The following is a 24,807-nucleotide window of genomic DNA, read 5'->3' as shown; positions in this document are numbered from 1 at the left end:
ACTTCTATCAGCATGTGACTTGTCCCACCAGAGGCGAGAGTATAATATTAGATCATTGCTACTCGCAATTTAAGGAAGGGTATAAATCACAGGCTCGTAGTCCATTCTGTAAATCTGATCACAACGCCCATCGTTCTTATGCCAAAGTAGAAACAAAGTCTCAAGCACGCTGCCGTGGACTCTCGATTGCACAGGCTGGAGCGTGTTTGGTGAGAGCACAGACAATATCAATCACAGAAACAGTGCTGGACTTTGTTGGTACTCTGGTAGAAGAAATAGTCCCCTCCACCACAATTAGTTTTCCCAAACCAAAAGAGAACAGTGACGGAGGAAAAGGGGCAGTAGAACAGGCTGATTCCAGGGGGCAGGGCCTCAGAACGATGACAGACTACAAAGCCCCCCCCCCCCCCCCCATACTGAACAATGATGTCTCCCTGGCAAATGAGCAAAATACTTTCTATGCACATTTTGAAACTGTAAATGCCAAGAGCAGCCTACAGAACCACCAGGGTAAAAAATCACGCTGAGCCGCGGATGCTGGAAATATTGGCCGCTATGAAAACCAGAGACAAAAAATGCTCTGAGTTTCGTAAAAGTCAGTCAAAGCTTACCAAAAGCACGAGCAGTGAACTCCAAGCCCACGTGACCGAACTCAAACTGGAAAGAAACAGACTAAGAAAGGAAGTAAACTCCATGATCAAAACTGCAAAAAAGAATTTCATCAATGACAAAACTGAGAAAAACAAAAACAAACCACGTGAACTTTGGAAATTACTCAATAATCAACTAGGCTGCAGTAAAAAACTTAAAACCAGATTCTCAAACATAAACATAAAGACGGACAACACGCTCATCACAGACAAGCTGGATGTAGCCAGTTACTTAAACATTTTCTTCACAAACATAGCCACAACACTGGCAAACAAACTACCCTCCCACTCAGGGCATTATGGGGTAGAACACATAGTAGCTTACTACAAAAACCTAGGGGTCCGCAAAGACGACTTCAAACTTGTAATGGTAACAACAGCTGAGGTACTCAAAACACTGAGCGCCCTCCAACCGAACAAGGCCACTGGCCATGACAACATCCCGTCCAAATTCCTCAGAGACTCAGCAGCCGCCATCACCCCAGTCATCACACACATAATAAACCTCTCTATAAAACAGGGGCATGTCCCCAAGGACTTCAAAATTGCTAGAGTGACCTCCATGCACAAAAAGGGCAGTAGATTAGACGCAGACGCCCTGTTTCTATTCTTACCTCCATCTCGAAAGTCATGGAAAAAATAGTCTACGAACAGGTTGAAAAGTACCTAGCGGAAAAAAATCGAATCTACAAATTCCAATCTGGCTTCAGAACATCCCACTCCACTGACACATGCCTCCTCTATTTGAACGACCACATCAAACAAGAGGTGGACGCGGGCAAATACTGCGGCATGGTCATGCTGGACCTACAAAAGGCCTTCGACACTGTCAATCACACCATTCTGATTGACAAGCTAAAAGCAATTGGTTTTGATAGTCTATCAGTGAGCTGGATGCAATCCTACCTGGAGGGGAGAGAACAGATGGTGGAGGTAAACGGTACCCTATCCCCCCCCTCACAGTGAGCTGTGGTGTTCCACAAGGAAGCATACTAGGACCGCTACTGTTCCTAATTTATGCAAATGACAGTTTGCGGAGGACTCAGCCCTGCTGGTCTCTGACAAGAACAAGTTACAGGTTGAAAAAACCCTCAGCTCGGAACTAGGCAAAATCTGCATATGGCTCGCTGATAACAAACTATCATTACGCCTGGGCAAAACAGAGTCCATTCTCTTCGGTTCAAATAACAAACTCAGCAAGACCGCCGGCTTCTCAGTTACAGTGGGTGACAATATTGTCACAAGGAAAGATGAAATTACCTACCTGGGTTCCATCCTAGAGGCTAATCTTTCCTGTGACAAAATGGCATCCAATGTAATAAAAAAAGTCAACCAACGAACTCGATTCTTGTACCGGATCTCCTCTCTGGTAAACAAGAATACCCTAATAAACAGAACCAGTCCTAATAAACAGAACCAGTCCTAATAAACAGACCCAGTAATAAACAGACCCAGTCCTAATAAACAGACCCAGTCCTAATAAACAGACCCAGTAATAAACAGACCCAGTAATAAACAGAACCAGTAATAAACAGACCCAGTAATAAACAGAACCAGTAATAAACAGACCCAGTAATAAACAGAACCAGTCCTAATAAACAGACCCAGTCCTAATAAACAGACCCAGTAATAAACAGAACCAGTCCTAATAAACAGACCCAGTAATAAACAGAACCAGTAATAAATAGACCCAGTAATAAACAGACCCAGTCCTAATAAACAGACCCAGTAATAAACAGAACCAGTCCTAATAAACAGACCCAGTAATAAACAGAACCAGTCCTAATAAACAGACCCAGTCCTAATAAACAGACCCAGTCCTAATAAACAGACCCAGTCCTAATAAACAGACCCAGTAATAAACAGACCCAGTTCTAATAAACAGACCCAGTAATAAACAGAACCAGTCCTAATAAACAGACCCAGTAATAAACAGACCCAGTCCTAATAAACAGACCCAGTAATAAACAGACCCAGTAATAAACAGAACCAGTCCTAATAAACAGACCCAGTAATAAACAGATCCAGTAATAAACAGACCCAGTAATAATAAACAGAACCAGTAATAAACAGACCCAGTCCTAATAAACAGAACCAGTTCTAATAAACAGACCCAGTCCTAATAAACAGACCCAGTCCTAATAAACAGACCCAGTCCTAATAAACAGACCCAGTCCTAATAAACAGACCCAGTAATAAACAGACCCAGTCCTAATAAACAGACCCAATCCTAATAAACAGACCCAGTAATAAACAGACCCAGTCCTAATAAACAGACCCAGTAATAATAAACAGACCCAGTAATAAACAGACCCAGTCCTAATAAACAGACCCAGTAATAAACAGAACCAGTAATAAACAGACCCAGTAATAAACAGACCCAGTAATAAACAGACCCAGTAATAAACAGACCCAGTCCTAATAAACAGAACCAGTAATAAACAGACTCAGTAATAAACAGACCCAGTAATAAACAGACCCAGTAATAAACAGAACCAGTCCTAATAAACAGACCCAGTATTAAACAGACCCAGTAATAAACAGACCCAGTAATAAACAGACCCAGTAATAAACAGAACCAGTCCTAATAAACAGACTCAGTAATAAACAGACCCAGTAATAATAAACAGAACCAGTAATAAACAGACCCAGTCCTAATAAACAGACCCGGTAATAAACAGAACCAGTCCTAATAAACAGAACCAATCCTAATAAACAGAACCAGTCCTAATAAACAGACCCAGTAATAAACAGACCCAGTCCTAATAAACAGAACCAGTCCTAATAAACAGACCCAGTAATAAACAGACCCAGTCCTAATAAACAGACCCAGTAATAAACAGACCCAGTCCTAATAAACAGACCCAGTAATAAACAGACCCAGTCCTAATAAACAGACCCAGTAATAAACAGACCCAGTCCTAATAAACAGACCCAGTAATAAACAGGACCCAGTCCTAATAAACAGACCCAGTAATAAACAGACCCAGTCCTAATAAACAGACCCAGTAATAAACAGACCCAGTCCTAATAAACAGACCCAGTAATAAACAGACCCAGTCCTAATAAACAGACCCAGTCCTAATAAACAGACCCAGTTCTAATAAACAGACCCAACAATACATTGCAAGTATATTCTCAGAAAACGACGCTATAAAAAGCTGTGCAGTGAATTCTGTAGCATTTTCTATGAACGGTGAAAATACTTTTTCCTTGCCTTGCTGCTTCTCTGTAACTTTAACAGTGAAATTAAGATTATGGTTATGGTTATGGTTGGTTATGGTTATGGTTAGGGGTGGGGCCATGGTTTGTGCAGGGAACAAACCATTCATAGAAAATGCAATAAAAGCTCACTTGTGGGAATAGCCTTACTAAACATAATATACTTCAGTGTGGACTACACACAATACACACTATTCACACTGGTATAATGAACAACTTCAGAGAGAGAGAGAGAGAGAGAGAGAGAGAGAGAGAGAGAGAGAGAGAGAGAGAGAGAGAGAGAGAGAGAGAGAGAGAGAGAGAGAGAGAGAGAGAGAGAGAGAGAGAGAGAGAGAGAGAGAGAGGGAGAGAGAGGGAGGAGGGAGGGAGGGAGGGGGGGGGGGAGGGAGGGAGGGAGGGAGAGAGAGACACACACACAGATCAGAGAGAGAGAGACACAGAGAGAGAGACAGAGCGACAGAGTGAGAGAGAGTCAATATTAGTTCAAAGCGATATCCACCCAGGTCCTCTTTGTCCCACAACGCAATTACAAACAAAACAAACACACGCAGAGTAAATATAGTGGCTCTACGAAGTCCTGAACCCCTGCAGCTAACCATAACCCTCTGAGAGAGCTGTGTATAGAGAGAGAGAGCTGTCAATAGAGAGAGAGATGTCTATAGAGAGAGAGAGCTAACACATTACTAACAGAAATGAGGGCAAAACAAACATAATAGGGTGGGTGTGTGGTGCTGCTAACCCTAACCCTGGGCCCTCCAGCACATATAGAACTCAACCAGTGAGACAGAAAAGGATGCAAAGGGTTTGATTGTAGACGGAATGTGAGACAAACACAAGTAAGTCAACATCTTCACCCTCCAGGTTCTACAGTCAACCACACCAGCAGTGTAGTGGTTAACACCCAAAAGTACCCCTGATGGCCTGGGATCAGATCCCTTCAGAACCTTCTCTCCTGTGTCTCCTCTCCTCTGTCTCCCTCTCAGCCTTCCTACTGTCTCAATGAAGAACCTTCTCTCCTGTGTCTCCTCTACTCTGTCTCCCTCTCAGCCTCCCTACTGTCTCAATAAAGAACCTTCTCTCCTGTGTCTCCTCTACTCTGTCTCCCTCTCAGCCTTCCTACTGTCTCAATAAAGAACCTTCTCTCCTGTGTCTCCTCTACTCTGTCTCCCTCTCAGTCTTCCTACTGTCTTAATAAAGAACCTTCTCTCCTGTGTTTCCTCTACTCTGTCTCCCTCTCAGTCTTCCTACTGTCTTAATAAAGAACCTTCTCTCCTGTGTCTCCTCTACTCTGTCTCCCTCTCAGCCTTCCTACTGTCTCAATAAAGAACCTTCTCTCCTGTGTCTCCTCTACTCTGTCTGCCTCTCAGCCTTCATACTGTCTCAATAAAGAACCTTCTCTCCTGTGTCTCCTCTACTCTGTCTCCCTCTCAGCCGTCCTACTGTCTCAATAAAGAACCTTCTCTCCTGTGTCTCCCTCTCAGCCTTCCTACTGTCTCAATAAAGAACCTTCTCTCCTGTGTCTCCTCTACTCTGTCTGCCTCTCAGCCTTCCTACTGTCTTAATAAAGAACCTTCTCTCCTGTGTCTCCTCTACTCTGTCTCCCTCTCAGCCTTCCTACTGTCTCAATAAAGAACCTTCTCTCCTGTGTCTCCTCTACTCTGTCTCCCTCTCAGCCTTCCTACTGTCTTAATAAAGAACCTTCTCTCCTGTGTCTCCTCTCCTCTGTCTCCCTCTCAGCCTTCCTACTGTCTCAATAAAGAACCTTCTCTCCTGTGTCTCCTCTACTCTGTCTCCCTCTCAGTCTTCCTACTGTCTTAATAAAGAACCTTCTCTCCTGTGTTTCCTCTACTCTGTCTCCCTCTCAGTCTTCCTACTGTCTTAATAAAGAACCTTCTCTCCTGTGTCTCCTCTACTCTGTCTCCCTCTCAGCCTTCCTACTGTCTCAATAAAGAACCTTCTCTCCTGTGTCTCCTCTACTCTGTCTCCCTCTCAGCCTTCCTACTGTCTCAATAAAGAACCTTCTCTCCTGTGTCTCCTCTACTCTGTCTCCCTCTCAGCCTTCCTACTGTCTCAATAAAGAACCTTCTCTCCTGAGTCTCCTCTACTCTGTCTCCCTCTCAGCCTTCATACTGTCTCAATAAAGAACCCTCTCTCCTGTGTCTCCTCTACTCTGTCTCCCTCTCAGCCTTCCTACTGTCTCAATGAAGAACCTTCTCTCCTGAGTCTCCTCTACTCTGTCTCCCTCTCAGCCTTCCTACTGTCTCAGTAAAGAACCTTCTCTCCTGTGTCTCCTCTACTCTGTCTCCCTCTCAGCCTTCCTACTGTCTCAATAAAGAACCTTCTCTCCTGTGTCTCCTCTACTCTGTCTCCCTCTCAGCCTTCCTACTGTCTCAATAAAGAACCTTCTCTCCTGTGTCTCCTCTCCTCTGTCTCCCTCTCAGCCTTCCTACTGTCTCAATAAAGAATCCTCTCTCCTGTGTCTCCTCTACTCTGTCTCCCTCTCAGCCTTCCTACTGTCTCACTAAAGAACCTTCTCTCCTGTGTCTCCCCTACTCTGTCTCCCTCTCAGCCTTCCTACTGTCTCAATAAAGAACCTTCTCTCCTGTGTCTCCACTACTCTGTCTCCCTCGCAGCCTCCCTACTGTCTCAATAAAGAACCTTCTCTCCTGTGTCTCCTCTACTCTGTCTCCCTCTCAGCCTTCCTACTGTCTTAATAAAGAACCTTCTCTCCTGTGTCTCCTCTACTCTGTCTCCCTCTCAGCCTCCCTACTGTCTCAATAAAGAACCTTCTCTCCTGTGTCTCCTCTACTCTGTCTCCCTCTCAGCCTTCCTACTGTCTTAATAAAGAACCTTCTCTCCTGTGTCTCCTCTCCTCTGTCTCCCTCTCAGCCTTCCTACTGTCTCAATAAAGAACCTTCTCTCCTGTGTCTCCTCTACTCTGTCTCCCTCTCAGTCTTCCTACTGTCTCAATAAAGAACCTTCTCTCCTGTGTCTCCTCTACTCTGTCTCCCTCTCAGCCTTCCTACTGTCTTAATAAAGAACCTTCTCTCCTGTGTCTCCTCTACTCTGTCTCCCTCTCAGTCTTCCTACTGTCTTAATAAAGAACCTTCTCTCCTGTGTCTCCTCTACTCTGTCTCCCTCTCAGCCTTCCTACTGTCTCAATAAAGAACCTTCTCTCCTGTGTCTCCTCTACTCTGTCTCCCTCTCAGCCTTCCTACTGTCTCAATAAAGAACCTTCTCTCCTGTGTCTCCTCTACTCTGTCTCCCTCTCAGCCTTCCTACTGTCTCAATAAAGAACCTTCTCTCCTGAGTCTCCTCTACTCTGTCTCCCTCTCAGCCTTCATACTGTCTCAATAAAGAACCCTCTCTCCTGTGTCTCCTCTACTCTGTCTCCCTCTCAGCCTTCCTACTGTCTCAATGAAGAACCTTCTCTCCTGAGTCTCCTCTACTCTGTCTCCCTCTCAGCCTTCCTACTGTCTCAGTAAAGAACCTTCTCTCCTGTGTCTCCTCTACTCTGTCTCCCTCTCAGCCTTCCTACTGTCTCAATAAAGAACCTTCTCTCCTGTGTCTCTCCTACTCTGTCTCCCTCTCAGCCTCCCTACTGTCTCAATAAAGAACCTTCTCTCCTGTGTCTCCTCTCCTCTGTCTCCCTCTCAGCCTTCCTACTGTCTCAATAAAGAACCCTCTCTCCTGTGTCTCCTCTACTCTGTCTCCCTCTCAGCCTTCCTACTGTCTCAATGAAGAACCTTCTCTCCTGAGTCTCCTCTACTCTGTCTCCCTCTCAGCCTTCCTACTGTCTCAGTAAAGAACCTTCTCTCCTGTGTCTCCTCTACTCTGTCTCCCTCTCAGCCTTCCTACTGTCTCAATAAAGAACCGTCTCTCCTGTGTCTCCTCTACTCTGTCTCCCTCTCAGCCTTCCTACTGTCTCAATAAAGAACCTTCTCTCCTGTGTCTCCTCTACTCTGTCTCCCTCTCAGCCTTCCTACTGTCTCAATAAAGAACCTTCTCTCCTGTGTCTCCTCTACTCTGTCTCCCTCTCAGCCTTCCTACTGTCTCAATAAAGAACCTTCTCTCCTGTGTCTCCTCTACTCTGTCTCCCTCTCAGCCTTCCTACTGTCTCAATAAAGAACCTTCTCTCCTGTGTCTCCTCTACTCTGTCTCCCTCTCAGCCTTCCTACTGTCTCAATAAAGAACCTTCTCTCCTGTGTCTCCTCTACTCTGTCTCCCTCTCAGCCTTCCTACTGTCTCAATAAAGAACCTTAATAATAATAATAATAATAGATTGAATTTTAAGAGAGAAGCGCCTTTCTCAGACTCAAGGACACTGTACAAGGAAAGGATGGAAAAAAATAAAAGTAAGTAATAAAATTGAAAAAATATATATAATAAAATACATAAAAGATCTGTGTATAGTAACAACATGAAAAAACAAATAAGATAAGAGATAAAATATAAATAAAAAAAGGAGGCAAGTTCTGTCCAATTGGATGAAGTGGTTAAAATTAACAAACAAACAAACAACAAAACAAAACGGAATCTGTGGCTTAAAAAGAGTCAGGGGTGGGCTACTTGGGAGCGGGGCCGTGTTGCGTGAAGGCAAGTGTGAACAGGTGGGTTTTTAGCTTGGTTTTGAAGAGGTTGATGGTGTCAGAGCCTCGGATGAGGGGGGAGAGGGAGTTCCACAGTCTGGGGGCTGCTGCAGCGAAAGCTCGGTCTCCCAGTGTGGAACGCCTGGTGCGGGGGATGGTGAGGAGGTCGGAGTTGGAGGATCGGAGGCCTCGTGCTGGAGTGTAGGGGTGGAGTAGGTTGGTCAGGTAGGAAGGGGCCAACCCGTGCAGGGATTTGTAGGTGAGGAGGAGGATCTTGTAGGGGATTCGATAGTTGATGGGGAGCCAGTGGAGTTTTTGCAGGGTGGGGGTGATGTGCTGCCAGGGTTTGGTGCGCGTGAGGACCCTCGCAGCAGAGTTTTGGACCTACTGTAAACGATCCAGAACCTTCTTGGAGGCACCAAGAAGGACTCCGTTACAGTAGTCGAGGCGGGAAGTGATGAAGGCGTGAATGAGTGTTTCCGCTGAGGTGTCGGAGAGTGAGGGGCGGAGGCGGGAGATGGTTCTGAGGTGGAAGAAGGCGGATCTGGTGACAGACTTGACGTGAGGGTGAAATGAGAGGGTGGAGTCCAGTATGACGCCCAGGTTCCTTACCTCTGTGGAGGGGCAGATGGAGTAGCCATCCACGGAGAGAACAAGGTGGTCGATCTTTTGGAGGAGGGCTGGGGAGGCTACAACTATGAGTTCGGTTTTCTTACTATTGAGTTGGAGGAAATTGGTGGTCATCCATATTTTTATGTCCTGGAGGCAGGCAGTGAGGGAGGGGGGAGGAAGGGGGGCCGAGGGTTTGGTGTGGAGGTAGAGCTGTGTGTCGTCTGCATAGAAGTGGAAGTGGAGGCCGTGTTTCCTTATGATGTCACCGAGTGGGAGGAGGTAAATCATAAAAAGGAGCGGACCTAGCACCGAACCCTGGGGAACACCCTGTTTAACAAGTGCTGGAGCTGACCTGGAGCCCCCGAGGGAAACATACTGCCACCTGTTGGTGAGGTAGGATGTGAACCAGGACAAGGGGGTACCAGTGATGCCAAGGACACTTTCCAGGCGGTCTAGGAGGATTGAGTGTGAGATGGTGTCGAAGGCAGCTGAGAGGTCCAGGAGGATGAGGATGTTGATGTTGCCAGCATCAGCAGCCATGAGGAGGTCATTTGTCACCTTGATCAGGGCGGTCTCGGTGCTATGTTTAGCCCTGAACCCAGACTGGAGTGGTTCAAACAGGTCATGGTAGGCCATGTGACTCTGTAGCTGGGCGGCTACTGCGCGCTCGAGGACCTTGCTGAGGAAGGGGAGGTTTGAGATGGGGCGGAAGTTGTTGAGGTTATCAGGGTCCAGACCGGGTTTTTTTAGGATTGGGGTGACTGCTGCCACCTTTAAGTCAGCAGGGACGGAGCCAGTGGACAGGGATGAATTAATGATGTCTACCATGAGAGGGCAGAGGGCAGGCAGGCCAGCCTTCACCAGGGTGGTGGGCATAGGGTCCAGAGAGCAGGTGGAAGATTTAGAGCCAGACACCAGCTTCGTAATGGAGTCGGTGTCCACCAGGGAGAAGGATGAAAAGGAGTGGGTGGGATGGGGCAGAGGGTCATGTTTAGCTACCGGAGGTGTGGGGGACACAGGAGTAGACTGGAGCTGCTGGTAGATGGCGTCGATTTTGTTTTGGAAGAATTCCGTGAATCTGTTGCAGAGATCAGAGGAGGTGGTCTGGAGGGGGTTGTCGGGGGGCTTGAGGAGTTTGGTGATGGTGGAGAAGAGGGCTTTGGAATTCCCTTGTCCTTTGGAGATGATATCGGAGTAGAAGGAGGACTTGGTTTGGGTGAGGGCGAGTCTGTAGGAAATGATGTGGTCAGAGTAGGCCTGGGCATGGACAGCGAGGCCTGTTTTCCTGCAGCGCCTCTCCAACTGGCGGCCCTTGGCTTTCATGGAGCGGAGCTCAGGGGTGTACCAGGGGGCGGAGTGTGTAAATGTGACGGTGCGGGTTTTGAGGGGTGCGAGGGAGTCCAGGATGGCAGCTAGGGCTGTGTTGTAGGTGTTCACCAACTCAATGGTTGAGAGCAGCTGAGGATCATGAGCGAGGTGGGAGCTCAGGGCGTTGGTGAGGTCAGTGGGGGTGATGTTTTTTGTGTTCCTGTACGTCATGGGGCGCTGTGGGCGGCCAGGGGAGGAGGGGAGAGAAACTGAGAACTTGACGGCAAGATGGTCAGCAACGTGGAGGTCCACGCCACTGAGATTGGAGGGAGTGATGGTCTCGGTGGAACACACCAGGTCCAGTATATGGCCTCTGGTGTGGGTGGGGAAATCTACATGCTGGGTGAGATTGTGGCAGTCAAGGAGGGACAGGAGGTCGTCGGAGGCGGTGATGTTGTCAACGTGAATGTTGAAGTCGCCAAGGAGGAGAATTGAGGAGATGGATGAGCTGACAGAGGTGAGTAGGTCAGATAATTCCGAAATAAACACAGGGGAGGGAGGGGGGGGACGGTAGATCAGGATGACAAGCACAGGCTGGGGGCCAAGCAGTTTGAAGGCAAGGCATTCAAATGATGTAGCAGGAGGGGTGGGGACAGCCTTAACCTTGAAACAGGTACGATGGAGAACAGCAAGTCCACCACCCCGCTTACCAACACGGGGTTGTTGTAGATATGTGTAGCCTGGTGGGGTGGCCTGGTTGAGTGTTAGGAACTCATTTGGTATCTGCCAAGTCTCGACAAGGCAGGTAAAGTCAAATTTGTGGTCCAGGATGATGTCATTGATGTAGTGGGATTTGTTGTTGAGGGACCGAGTGTTGAGGAGAGCAAAACTGGTCATGTGAACAGGGGCAGGAGTGCTGGGAGTGTGTCGTTGTAAGGGCCGGAGTAGGCTAAAATCCACTCCACGTTTTCTAAAATCCTTTGTGAGTATTGCTCTCGCGATACTCCCCATACTGTTCTGCAGAGGTCTCGCGGGGTTTCCCGAGCTACTAGCGCTACCTTCTCTCCTGTGTCTCCTCTCCTCTGTCTCCCTCTCAGCCTTCCTACTGTCTCAATAAAGAACCTTCTCTCCTGTGACTCCTCTACTCTGTCTCCCTCTCAGCCTTCCTACTGTCTCAATAAAGAACCTTCTCTCCTGTGTCTCCTCTACTCTGTCTCCCTCTCAGCCTTCCTACTGTCTCAATAAAGAACCTTCTCTCCTGTGTCTCCTCTACTCTGTCTCCCTCTCAGCCATCCTACTGTCTTAATAAAAAGTACTAAGTGAGGTGGACTAACTACTATTAAAAACACTACAGCAGTCAAAAACACAGGTCCTGGGACGCTGAGGTAAAATAGTAACACTTTCATCATTTGTCTCAAAAGGGGAGTGGGTGTAAAATTGCAATGATTGTATTATGATTATTATCTTTATTGGTAATAACAACTGCAAATACCAATGTGTCCCAGTCTCTACACGTTTGTTTAGTTGTTTAATCATTGATACAGAACGTACATTCTTTACAGTTGCAACAATATATCTAGTGGGAAGAAAAGTACAATTACAAGTGTGCTTTTGACTGGAAGTCCATGGGTGATAATCCTGTTAAAAGTGTATGTATTTCCATATCAATAAACCAGTTGTCCTCAGAGGAAAGGTGGGTCTCTACTCTTTGAAGCTAGAAAGCTACTTAAATAGTTACACTTTCACTGTTGCTGTTTACAAACACATTTACTGTTCAGAGAAGTATATTCTAGGCTTACTAATCTAATTATTTAGTTTTGATTCATGATGACATTCTAATTCTAATAGTGCTTATTACATGGCGTTTTCACATTCACCGAAATGCTTGCTTGTGATTGGTCAATAGCGCTCGCCAGAGGTCCGATATTACTCGATAACGGACCTCTGCCGAACAATAATGACCGCTGTGCGCAGCTGGACCAATCAAGCCCACTACAACACTGTATCAGTGCTGCTCAGCATATGCACAGCTGCACTCAGTCATGCAATCAGACCACAGACCTGCCGGCTGCCGATAATAATAATCACTTTATTTGGGCTGACAGAGCCACAGAACAACTGTGTCTGCATTTGATCTCGTCTTGTCGATGGTGTACAATGAATTAGGTATATTGTTAGTAAGTTAGCCATGTAATAAGCGGGATAATGTATAGCCTATACTCTGTCATTGTCGCAAAATAATTGACCTTCACTGACGTTTAAAACACCTCGGCGAGGCGCCTCGGTGTTCTAAACTCCGTGTCGGTCAATTATTTTGCGACAATGACCTCGTAGCTATACATTATCCCTTACATATTATGTTACTATTTGTAGGCTCAAAATTAACTTTTGATTCATGATAAGTAAATGGTAAATGGCTGCTTTTTTTATATAGCGCTTTTATCCAAATCGCTTTACAATTTGTTCCTCACATTTTACCCATTCACTCACACATTCACACACCGACGGCAGAGGCAACCATGCAAGGTGCCAACCTGCTCATCAGGAGCAATTAGGGGTTAATTGTCTTGCTCAAGGACACTTCGACACGCTGCCCGGGAGGAGCGGGAATCGAGCCGGGAACCTCCGGATTGCCAGACGACTGCTCCACCTCCTGAGCCACTGTCGCCCCATAAATAATAGAAAGATAGAATAAATGTAAGAATTATATTATGGATATGTTTTGTAAGCTAGTTCCAGGCTCTACTATTTAAAGCAGCAAGCAGGTGTCTTCAAATCCAATGTTTTGGCAATAAAGAGGAGGAGCCTCAACAGGTAGGTTAGTTAAAGAGGAGGAGCCTCAACAGGTAGGTTAGTTAAAGAGGAGGAGCCTCAACAGGTAGGTTAGTTAAAGAGGAGGAGCCTCAACAGGTAGGTTAGTTAAAGAGGAGGAGCCTCAACAGGTAGGTTAGTTAAAGAGGAGGAGCCTCAACAGGTAGGTTAGTTAAAGAGGAGGAGCCTCAACAGGTAGGTTAGTTAAAGAGGAGGAGCCTCAACAGGTAGGTTAGTTAAAGAGGAGGAGCCTCAACAGGTAGGTTAGTTAAAGAGGAGGAGCCTCAACAGGTAGGTTAGTTAAAGAGGAGGAGCCTCAACAGGTAGGTTAGTTAAAGAGGAGGAGCCTCAACAGGTAGGTTAGTTAAAGAGGAGGAGCCTCAACAGGTAGGTTAGTTAAAGAGGAGGAGCCTCAACAGGTAGGTTAGTTAAAGAGGAGGAGCATCAACAGGTAGGTTAGTTAAAGAGGAGGAGCCTCAACAGGTAGGTTAGTTAAAGAGGAGGAGCATCAACAGGTAGGTTAGTTTCTGGGATTTTTAACTAGTTTTTGTTTACCTTGGCTTCTTCATTGACATCCCAGGTGAATGAGACGGCGTTGTAGGCGATCTCCTCGATGTTGCCGATGGTGTGGAAGCTCTCCTTGTAGTCGGCTGTGAAGAGGAAGCAGAGAGGCGCCGGAAGGGTTATTCCTGCCTCCCATCCAAACACCCCGCTCAGACAGAAGACCGTGGAGTGGCTTGTTAACCATTTCATACTGGACTCCACCCTCTCCTTTCATTCCCACATCAAAACAATAACCAAATCAGCTTTTTTCCATCTCAGGAACATTTCCAGACTCCGGCCATCTCTCCCCCGACTCCGTAGCAGAGACTCTCATCCACGCTTTCGTCACCTCCCGTCTGGACTATGCAAACTCTGTCCTCATAGGGCTACCCAGCAATGCCCTGAACAGGCTACAATACATACAAAGTTCTGCTGCCAGGGTTCTCACCCGCACCAAGTCCTGGCACCACATCACCCCCACCCTCATCCACCTCCACTGGCTTCCAGTCAAGTCCCGCATCAATTTCAAGATCCTCCTCATCACCTACAAAGCCCTTCACTCCCTTGCCCCCCCCAGTACCTAGCGGACCTCCTCCATCCCTACATTCCGCCCCGGAGGCTGCGGTCCTCTGACTCCGGTCTCCTCTCCATCCCCACCACCAACATGCAGACTGTTGGTCCCAGAGCCTTCTCTGTGGCCGCACCCACCCTCTGGAACTCACTCCCTCCAAACATCCGTAGTGCTACATCCCTGCACTCTTTAAAATCCCAACTCAAAACCCACCTTCTCACCAAATTTGGAAATTACTGCCTGATTTCCCGTTTTTTCTTTCGTTTTCTTTCTTTCTTTCCTTTTGATTAATATTTTGTTGTTACGTTGTTCCCTTTCCCCCTCCCTTAGCTGTTAAGCGCCTTGGGTCTCCTGAAAGGCGCTATATAAATTTAAGATATTATTATTATTATTATTACTACCACACTACCGAAGGTTAACCCTTTCACTACCACACTACTGAAGGTTAACCCTTTCACTACCACACTACCGAAGGGTTAGGGTTACAGACGGACCCTCTAAGACCGATTACTTACTCTCATTCAAATTAGAGCCCCGCCCGCAGTTCTCGTCCGTTTGACACAATTTCAACGCTCCCAGAAACGTGAGAACTGTATCTTTAATTTTCCCTAAGTCCCTCCCTAAGTCCCAGGGGATTGGTCGGAAAAGTCGATTGATGTTTAGAGAGACCAATGAGAGAGACTGCAGCATTTCTGGAATTTTTGCCAGGAATACAGTGTTGACCGTCCATTTTGAGGCCATCATGTAAGTACTGATTTTAATCAATTAAACGTTGTTGTTGGACATATTATAGCATTCGTTCAGTTTCTGATAGTTTCTACTGTTTGTGAGATGTTTTTGCAGAGATCTTGGTCATATTTTCCGCCCCAAAAGCATGTTTCTAAAAGCAGCGAGGCGAGGGAAAAAATACCCCACCAAAGAGTCCTCATTCAATACGCTAGTACCAGTCCCTGCGCACGCGCGCTGTTTCTCGAAGGATCATTTACGGATCTTACTCAGCCTAACAATGTTTTCAAATACTGTATTTGCTGTTATTTGTTTATTCATTACTGGGTCATATTCTATAATCTATATATAATATGTTTCATTTTATCGGCCGAGAACGGACGATGAGTGTGACCGGGTCGGTGCGGCCGACATGCCCAGAGATGGACCTTCCAGCCGGCCAGCATTGATTAGCTCAGCTAGCTCCGAGGCTAGCTGCGGCTGGTTCGTAGCTAACGTCAAGCTAGCCCATGAACCAGACCCCCCTCCTACGATTGTTTAGCCAGAGAAGAGGCTTGTAAAGAGGCAGGGAGTCATGGTGGAAGACAAGGCTCGAGGAAGAGAACAGGGTTTGAATAAAAATTTTAACTCACACATTATTTATGTAATAATTTAATGTGTAATTATTTAAAAAAAAAAATTGGGTCTAAATGATAATAATAAATTTGTGGTTTCATTCATTCATTCATTCATAACTTTTTAACAATAGATGATATTACTGTATATATTATCTGTCAACTGTTCTATATTGCCCACAAGATTGGCTAAATGCCATACACTCCCATTTTTAAAACCCCATGTGAGTAAAGTACAGTCAAATGCATTTGTTTGTTTCAAGTTCAACTCAAAAGATTTGCTGTACATATGAAGAATAATAACAATAATAATGATGATAATCATAAACATATTTTATATCATTGGAAAACGATAGGTTATGACTATAACCAAGTTCTGTTAATTAGGGGTGACGCTTGGCATCACTCATGCACTCCCTCGCGTATAGAATAAATTCCACAAATGTACCTTTAATACCAGTATTAGTCTGACCACACCCCTCATCAGCTTACCTTCATAAGCAGGTGTGTGGTCACCTGCTCTCCTCCTTCCCAAGCTTTCACCACAAGGTGAGGTCAAGGGCTGCAGCGGCGTCGGATGCCAAGCGTCACCCCTAATTAACAGAACTTGGTTATAGTCATAACCTATCGTTCTGTTTCATTAGGGGATCCGCTTGGCATCACTCATGCACATAGGGAGGCCAAGCGGAGCCACTGGCCGACAAATACACCCCGCTGAAGGCCCCCCACAACCAACAGAACAGGGAGGGCAGAGCCCCCCCGACCCCCCCTAATGGAGGGCACCCCCCCTATTAGAGGTTTCCCGGGAGGGCGACGGACCCGACCGTGCGAAGAGGCACTCAAGCAACTCAACGCACAGGGTGAGCAGACCGTGGCTTGACCCCACGACTACACACACGCACAACCCGCATGCCACCCGGGAACGAACGGAGGGAACAACCTCGTTACTGCCCCCAGAATCACGGGGTCAAGGGCAAACCCAACCCTACCCTGAATCCTACACCCGTTGACTATGTCGTACATAGCAAAAACGCTGACCGAGAGTAACGGCTAGGCCGTGGAACGTGTGTGTACGAGTATTACTGCAACTAACACAACAGCATTGTGAGACACATATACTTAGTTTAAGCAACGGAATAACACCAGTTTCTACCTGCATGTGGAGCGTCAGGCTAATAGAACCCCCTATGACTGAGTGTATGTTGCAGACCTTGCTTAATCTCGTAACACAACACGACTCATCTCACAACGTAAAAGTGCAGATTCATATTTACACAACCCCACCATATGATTTGTTGAAGAAACACACAGTTTGTTTGGCCAAAAAACATAGTCCCCCTTATGTCGGGGAACTTTTTATTATCACAAGTTTTAAGGCACAAAAACACAATCATAGAGGGGCCGGGGAGGGTGTAAAGGAGAGGGGACACAGAGGGGAAAAGTCACTCTCAGCGGCGTCTGCCACCTCGCGCCGCTCGAGTCTTGCCACCCAGAGGAGCCCCGGAGGGACGGTAGGTTACTGTCTGCTGGTCTCGACGTTCCCTACCGTCTCCTCCGGTCGTGGATGGGCCAGCGGCAGCAGAAACGCTGTCTCTTCTCCTGGCCCTCTTGGAAGGGCCAGCAGCGGCGGTAGAGGCAGTGGTAGGGACGACGGAGACAGCTCGACGTCGTGGAAGCCTTCTGACTCCACCGGCAAGGACGGGAGGCGGAAAATGGGGTTGAAGGATGGATCTCTCCTCTGCCATCTCTCTGCATGTTGAGGTCATCAACCGCAGGGCCTTCCCGAACAGACCAGCGTCGGAGAGGGCGGCCGTCAGAAGAGGGGCTCTCTTCCGTTCCGGCACACGGGCCTGCTCCAGCCAAAGATGACGCTGGCCCAGGGTGGCCAGGGCGCACACTTTCCCCATGGCTATGGCCAGCACCTGGGTAAGGTGCAGGACAGCTCCTGCCGCCTGGGTGATCTGATCGCATTTTACCTCGGTCAGATCCGTGCCCCCCGTCATAATCCCCGATACAAATCTAGCTAGGTGGGCGATGTTAGACGCCGCAGCCAGCGATTGTGTACCAGCGATGAATGACTGGTCACCCCAATATGCCAATCGCCTAGCCGATCTACCCTGGAGGACCGGCTTGCATAAGGGTTCCCACACCATATCCGGACAGAGGAGAGCGGCCATCGGACTATCAAGCCGAGGCACGCCCTCCCTCATACCTTTGACTAACCCCGACACCCGCGTAACTGGTACGTAGGAGGGGGTTAGTCCCATGATGTTGGAAACCGCCTGACCCTGACGAACATAGGTCCCCATTGAGGGGAAAAATGGGTAGACAACGTCCACCCCTCTCACTGGGCGACGCTGCCAGAGATGACCTATGAGATCATCAGGGACAGGAGCAGGCAATGGCAGCGGCAGCGGCACGCCGTTTGCGGCGGCGGCTACCGCCATGAGCTCGGGAAACAAAGCCTGCAGTTCCCCCTGCGGACCTTCCTCCACCGAACCCGCATCCCTCACATGCAGCAGGCTGCAACTGGTCAAGGAGCCACAGTCTGACGTGGCCGATAGTAGGGCATCCTGCTGATGAGGCCAAGGTGGTTCCTCGACATCTTCGAACAAGGCGTCCCACGGAGCCATTTCTCCCCCCTCCGGTGTTTCCTGGATAGGAGGGATACTCTCCTCCACGGGACCATCAAACAAGAATCCGTCCGACTCTTCCATGAAGTCCTCAGTTTCCATCGGAAATCCAGAGCCGGACGCATCCTCGCTGGTCTCCAGCAGTTCCCCAAAACCAGGCCGTTCGCGCCTGCATGCTACCATCTTGCGACGTGAACGGGCAGACGCGAAAAGTTTGCGTCGCAAATCCTCCGGCTCCAAGACAACCCCCCGTTCACCAACGGACGATTCCCTGGAACCAGAGGAACCAGAGTCGAGATCAGGCCACCGCCGGAGCGACGGCACCGACTCCTCGGCTCTTCGGAGAGGCAAACTATCCATCGGCTGTCTCCTGGGCTGGGTCGGCAACCACGAAAGTGGCAACAGCCCAGCACCAGAACGCACGACGGAGGCGGGAATGGAGAACCGCTGGTGAAGAGTAGGTCTAGCGGGTCTACTCTCCGAAGAATACATTATGACCCAAACTTTTTCTTTACAACAGATATGAGAGAAGAAAAAATTAAGCACAATGTAGACTCGTCACAACTCTTTTCAACTAACAACACGTCAAGTGGGGTACTACCGAGGCACTTCCTTGTGGTGAAAACGAGAAGGAGGAGAGCAGACTAATACTGGTATTAAAGGTACATTTGTGGAATTTATTCAGTGCGCATGCACGTACGCGAGGGAGTGCATGAGTGACGCCAAGCGGATCCCCTAATGAAACAGAACCCTAGTTGTTAGGTTCAAAATGGTACCAAATATGAGGTACTTTGAAATACCTAGTAACTAATATGTCATAACAAACCCATGAAGTTCAAGTTCAGGAATTTTCATTCTGGGGCCAGACGGGTTAACCTTCTGTAGTGTGGTAGTGAAAGGGTTAACCTTCTGTAGTGTGGTAGTGAAAGGTTAACCTTCTGTAGTGTGGTAGTGAAAGGTTAACCTTCTGTATTGTGGTAGTGAAAGGTTAACCTTCTGTAGTGTGGGGTAGTGAAAGGTTAACCTTCTGTAGTGTGGTAGTGAAAGGTCAACCTTCTGTAGTGTGGTAGTGAAAGGGTTAACCTTCTGTAGTGTGGTAGTGAAAGGTTAACCTTCTGTAGTGTGGTAGTGAAAGGTCAACCTTCTGTAGTGTGGTAGTGAAAGGGTTAACCTTCTGTAGTGTGGTAGTGAAAGGGTTAACCTTCTGTAGTGTGGTAGTGAAAGGTTAACCTTCGGTAGTGTGGTAGTGAACGGGTTAATTACATGCTATTCTGCTGAAGTAGGTAGGAGCTATTGTCAGGCCAGATAAGCAATCAAATGGCACGCTTCGCTTTCGCTTATCATCTTGGGTAAACAAACTCTCTGGCTTCAAAGTCAGTGGGAGAAACAATTGTTTTGTTCAGCTTGAATCTGTTCTGTTCTGTTCTGTTCTGTTCTGTTCTGTTCTGTTCTGTTCTGTTCTGTTCTGTTCTGTTCTGTTCTGTTCTGTTCTGTTCTGTTCTGTTCTGTTCTGTTCTGTTCTGTTCTGTTCCGTTCCGTTCCGTTCCGTTCCGTTCCGTTCCGTTCCGTTCCGTTCCGTTCCGTTCCGTTCCGTTCCGTTCCGTTCCGTTCCGTTCCGTTCTGTTCTGCTCTGTTCTGTTCTGTTCTGCTCTGTTCTGTTCTGTTCTGTTCGGTTCTACTCTGTTCTGTTCTGCTCTGTTCTGTTCTGCTCTGCTCTGTTCTGTTCTGTTCTGTTCTGTTCTGTTCTGCTCTGCTCTGTTCTGTTATTCTATTCTGTTCTGTTCTGTTCTACTCTGTTCTGTTCTGTTCTACTCTGTTCTGTTCTACTCTGTTCTGTTCTGTTCTGCTCTGCTCTGTGCTGCTCTGTTCTGTTCTGTTCTGTTCTGCTCTGTTCTGTTCTGTTCTGTTCTGTTCTGTTCTGTTCTGCTCTGTTCTGTTCTGCTCTGCTCTGTTCTGTTCTGCTCTGTTCTGTTCTGTTCTGTTCTGCTCTGTTCTGTTCTGTTCTGTTCTGCTCTGTTCTGCTCTGTTCTGTTCTGTTCTGTTCTGTTCTGTTCTGCTCTGTTCTGCTCTGCTCTGTTCTGTTCTGTTCTGTTCTGTTCTGTTCTGTTCTGTTCTGTTCTGTTCTGTTCTGTTCTGTTCTGTTCTGTTCTGTTCTCTATTCTCTGTTCTGTTCTGTTCTGTTCTGTTCTGTTCTGTTCTGTTCTGTTCTGCTCTGTTCTGTTCTGTTCTGTTCTGTTCTGTTCTGTTCTGTTCTGTTCTGTTCTGTTCTGTTCTGTTCTGTTCTGTTCTGTTCTGCTCTGTTCTGTTCTGCTCTGCTCTGTTCTGCTCTGTTCTGCTCTGTTCTGTTCTGTTCTGCTCTGTTCTGCTCTGTTCTGTTCTGTTCTGTTCTGTTCTGCTCTGTTCTGCTCTGTTCTGCTCTGTTCTGTTCTGTTCTACTCTTCTCTGTACATTTCTGTACTGTCTATCTGTATGTCATGTATGTCATATATGTTATGATGAATTGAAAATGGGGGACCTTGATGTAAACAAGATGAAAGTCTTTCTCTGGTCTGCATCCCCTTAACAATTGTGTGTATTGCAATCTGTTAATACAGTTTTCAATCAATCAATCAATCAATCAATCAATCAATCAATTATGTTCTGTTCAGGCAAAGACAACATTACAGAATGTTTGTTGAAATATGGAAGTCTTTGTCAAATGAAACTGGAAAGTAAAAAAACAATAAGCAGTAATTTTACTATTATAGTTCATTTCCGTAAGGGAAGGGAAGCTAAGCAACATCTTTTTAGCTTCCCCCTAGTTTTAAATAGGCCCATTCAAATGAAGCTGTTCTGTCCTGCAGACCAACCCCCTCCTCTGTTCTGTCTCCAGACCAACCCCCTCCTCTGTTCTGTCTCCAGACCAACCCCCTCCTCTGTTCTGTCTCCAGACCAACCCCCTCCTCTGTTCTGTCTCCAGACCAAACCCCTCCTCTGTTCCGTCTCCAGACCAACCCCCTCCTCTGTTCTGTCCTCCAGACCAACCCCCTCCTCTGTTCTGTCCTCCAGACCAACCCCCTCCTCTGTTCTGTCTCCAGACCAACCCCCTCCTCTGTTCTCTCCAGACCAACCCCCTCCTCTGTTCTGTCCTCCAGACCAACCCCCCCCTCTGTTCTGTCTCCAGACCAACCCCCTCCTCTGTTCTGTCTCCAGACCAACCCCCTCCTCTGTTCTGTCTCCAGACCAACCCCCTCCTCTGTTCTGTCTGCAGACCAACCCCCTTCTCTGTTCTGTCTGCAGACCAACCCCCTCCTCTGTTCTGTCTCCAGACCAACCCCCTCCTCTGTTCTGTCTCCAGACCAACCCCCTCCTCTGTTCTGTCTCCAGACCAACCCCCTCCTCTGTTCTGTCTCCAGACCAACCCCCTCCTCTGTTCTGTCTGCAGACCAACCCCCTCCTCTGTTCTGTCCTCCAGACCAACCCCCTCCTCTGTTCTGTCCTCCAGACCAACCCCCTCCTCTGTTCTGTCCTCCAGACCAACCCCCTCCTCTGTTCTGTCTGCAGACCAACCCCCTCCTCTGTTCTGTCTCCAGACCAACCCCCTCCTTTGTTCTGTCTGCAGACCAACTTCCTCCTCTGTTCTGTCTCCAGACCAACCCCCTCCTCTGTTCTGTCTCCAGACCAACCCCCTCCTCTGTTCTGTCTGCAGACCAACCCCCTCCTCTGTTCTGTCCTCCAGACCAACCCCCTCCTCTGTGGAGTTACAGGCTGGTGCTCTGGTTGGTTGGAGGGGGGGGGGGGGGTCTGAGCTGTTGGTCATCTGACCTAGGTCGACTCCACCCCCCATCCCAACACACCCACCCACACACACACACACACACACACACACGCACACGCGCACACGCACACGCACACGCACACGCACACACACACACACACACACACACACACACACACACACACACACACACACACACACACACACACACACACACACACACACACTCAGAGGCTCATTACACTGGCAAATCCCACCAGGAATCACACTAAAGCAGATAACTTCTTCCTCATGAGGATATGAATCACTACAGTGTTCGGTGTTTAAAGAGATGCTGAGTCATCGTTTAACCCTATCAGGTGTACAGTAGAATGTTTTAACCCTATCAGGTGTACAGTAGAATGTTTTAACCCTATCAGCTGTACAGTAGAATGTTTTAACCCTATCAGGGTACAGTAGAATGTTTTAACCCTATCAGCTGTAGAATGTTTTAACCCTATCAGCTGTAGAATGTTTTAACCCTATCAGGGGTACAGTAGAATGTTTAACCCTATCAGGGGTACAGTAGAATGATTTAACCCTATCAGGGGTACAGTAGAATGTTTTAACCCTATCAGGGGTACAGTAGAATGATTTAACCCTATCAGGGGTACAGTAGAATGTTTTAACCCTATCAGCTGTAGAATGTTTTAACCCTATCAGGGGTACAGCAGAATGTTTTAACCCTATCAGGGGTACAGTAGAATGTTTTAACCCTATCAGGGGTACAGCAGAATGTTTTAACCCTATCAGGGGTACAGTATAATGTTTTAACCCTATCAAGGGTACAGTAGAATGTTTAACCCTATCAGGGGTACAGTAGAATGTTTTAACCCTATCAGGTGTCCAGTAGAATGTTTTAACCCTATCACGGGTACAGTAGAATGTTTTAACCCTATCAGGGGTACAGTAGAATGTTTTAACCCTATCAGGGGTACAGTAGAATGATTTAACCCTATCCGGGGTACAGTAGAATGATTTAACCCTATCAGGGGTACAGTCGAATGTTTTAACCCTATCAGGGGTACAGTAGAATGATTTAACCCTATCAGGGGTACAGTAGAATGTTTTAACCCTATCAGGTGTCCAGTAGAATGTTTTAACCCTATCAGGGGTACAGCAGAATGTTTTAACCCTATCAGGGGTACAGTAGAATGTTTTAACCCTATCAGGGGTACAGCAGAATGTTTTAACCCTATCAGCTGTACAGTAGAATGTTTTAACCCTATCAGGGTACAGTAGAATGTTTTAACCCTATCAGCTGTAGAATGTTTTAACCCTATCAGCTGTAGAATGTTTTAACCCTATCAGGGGTACAGTAGAATGTTTAACCCTATCAGGGGTACAGTAGAATGATTTAACCCTATCAGGGGTACAGTAGAATGTTTTAACCCTATCAGGGGTACAGTAGAATGATTTAACCCTATCAGGGGTACAGTAGAATGTTTTAACCCTATCAGCTGTAGAATGTTTTAACCCTATCAGGGGTACAGCAGAATGTTTTAACCCTATCAGGGGTACAGTAGAATGTTTTAACCCTATCAGGGGTACAGCAGAATGTTTTAACCCTATCAGGGGTACAGTATAATGTTTTAACCCTATCAAGGGTACAGTAGAATGTTTAACCCTATCAGGGGTACAGTAGAATGTTTTAACCCTATCAGGTGTCCAGTAGAATGTTTTAACCCTATCACGGGTACAGTAGAATGTTTTAACCCTATCAGGGGTACAGTAGAATGATTTAACCCTATCCGGGGTACAGTAGAATGATTTAACCCTATCAGGGGTACAGTCGAATGTTTTAACCCTATCAGGGGTACAGTAGAATGATTTAACCCTATCAGGGGTACAGTAGAATGTTTTAACCCTATCAGGTGTCCAGTAGAATGTTTTAACCCTATCAGGGGTACAGCAGAATGTTTTAACCCTATCAGGGGTACAGTAGAATGTTTTAACCCTATCAGGGGTACAGCAGAATGTTGTAACCCTATCAGGGGTACAGTAGAATGTTTTAACCCTATCAGGAGTACAGTAGAATGATTTAACCCTATCAGGGGTACAGTAGAATGTTTTAACCCTATCAGGGGTACAGTAGAATGTTTTAACCCTATCAGGGGTACAGTATAATGATTTAACCCTATCAGGGGTACAGTAGAATGTTTTAACCCTATCAGGGGTACAGTAGAATGATTTAACCCTATCAGGGGTACAGTAGAATGATTTAACCCTATCAGGGGTACAGTAGAATGTTTTAACCCTATCAGGGGTACAGTAGAATGTTTTAACCCTATCAGGGGTACAGCAGAATGTTTTAACCCTATCAGGGGTACAGTAGAATGATTTAACCCTATCAGGGGTACCGTAGAATGTTTTAACCCCATCAGGGATACAGTAGAATGTTTTAACCCTATCAGGGGTACAGCAGAATGTTTTAACCCTATCAGGGGTACAGTAGAATGATTTAACCCTATCAGGGGTACAGTAGAATGATTTAACCCTATCAGGGGTACAGTAGAATGTTTTAACCCTATCAGGGGTACAGTAGAATGATTTAACCATATCAGGGGTACAGTAGAATGTTTTAACCCTATCAGGGGTACAGTAGAATGGTTGAACCCTATCAGGGGTACAGTAGAATGTTTTAATCCTATCAGGGGTACAGTAGAATGATTTAACCATATCAGGGGTACAGTAGAATGTTTTAACCCTATCAGGGGTACAGTAGAATGGTT

The 24,807-nt window shown here is 46.9% G+C and overlaps 1 protein-coding gene across 3 annotated transcripts in view; it reads right to left on the bottom strand.

Moving 5' to 3' along the window:
* grhl2b (grainyhead-like transcription factor 2b) overlaps nucleotides 1–24,807 on the bottom strand; it is a 96,434-nt gene that overhangs the window by 31,656 nt on the left and 39,971 nt on the right. For all 3 annotated transcript variants that reach the window (XM_084313319.1, XM_084313321.1, XM_084313320.1), the window contains exon 8: nucleotides 13,748–13,842. In XM_084313319.1, coding sequence (XP_084169445.1) covers nucleotides 13,748–13,842 — 95 coding nt within the window. The remainder of the gene's footprint in view (nucleotides 1–13,747; nucleotides 13,843–24,807) is intronic.

This window comes from Notolepis coatsorum, assembly GCF_963971535.1.
Source record: "Notolepis coatsorum genome assembly, chromosome: 1".
Lineage (NCBI taxonomy): Eukaryota > Metazoa > Chordata > Actinopteri > Aulopiformes > Paralepididae > Notolepis > Notolepis coatsorum.
This window is presented reverse-complemented; position numbering and strand designations above follow the sequence as displayed.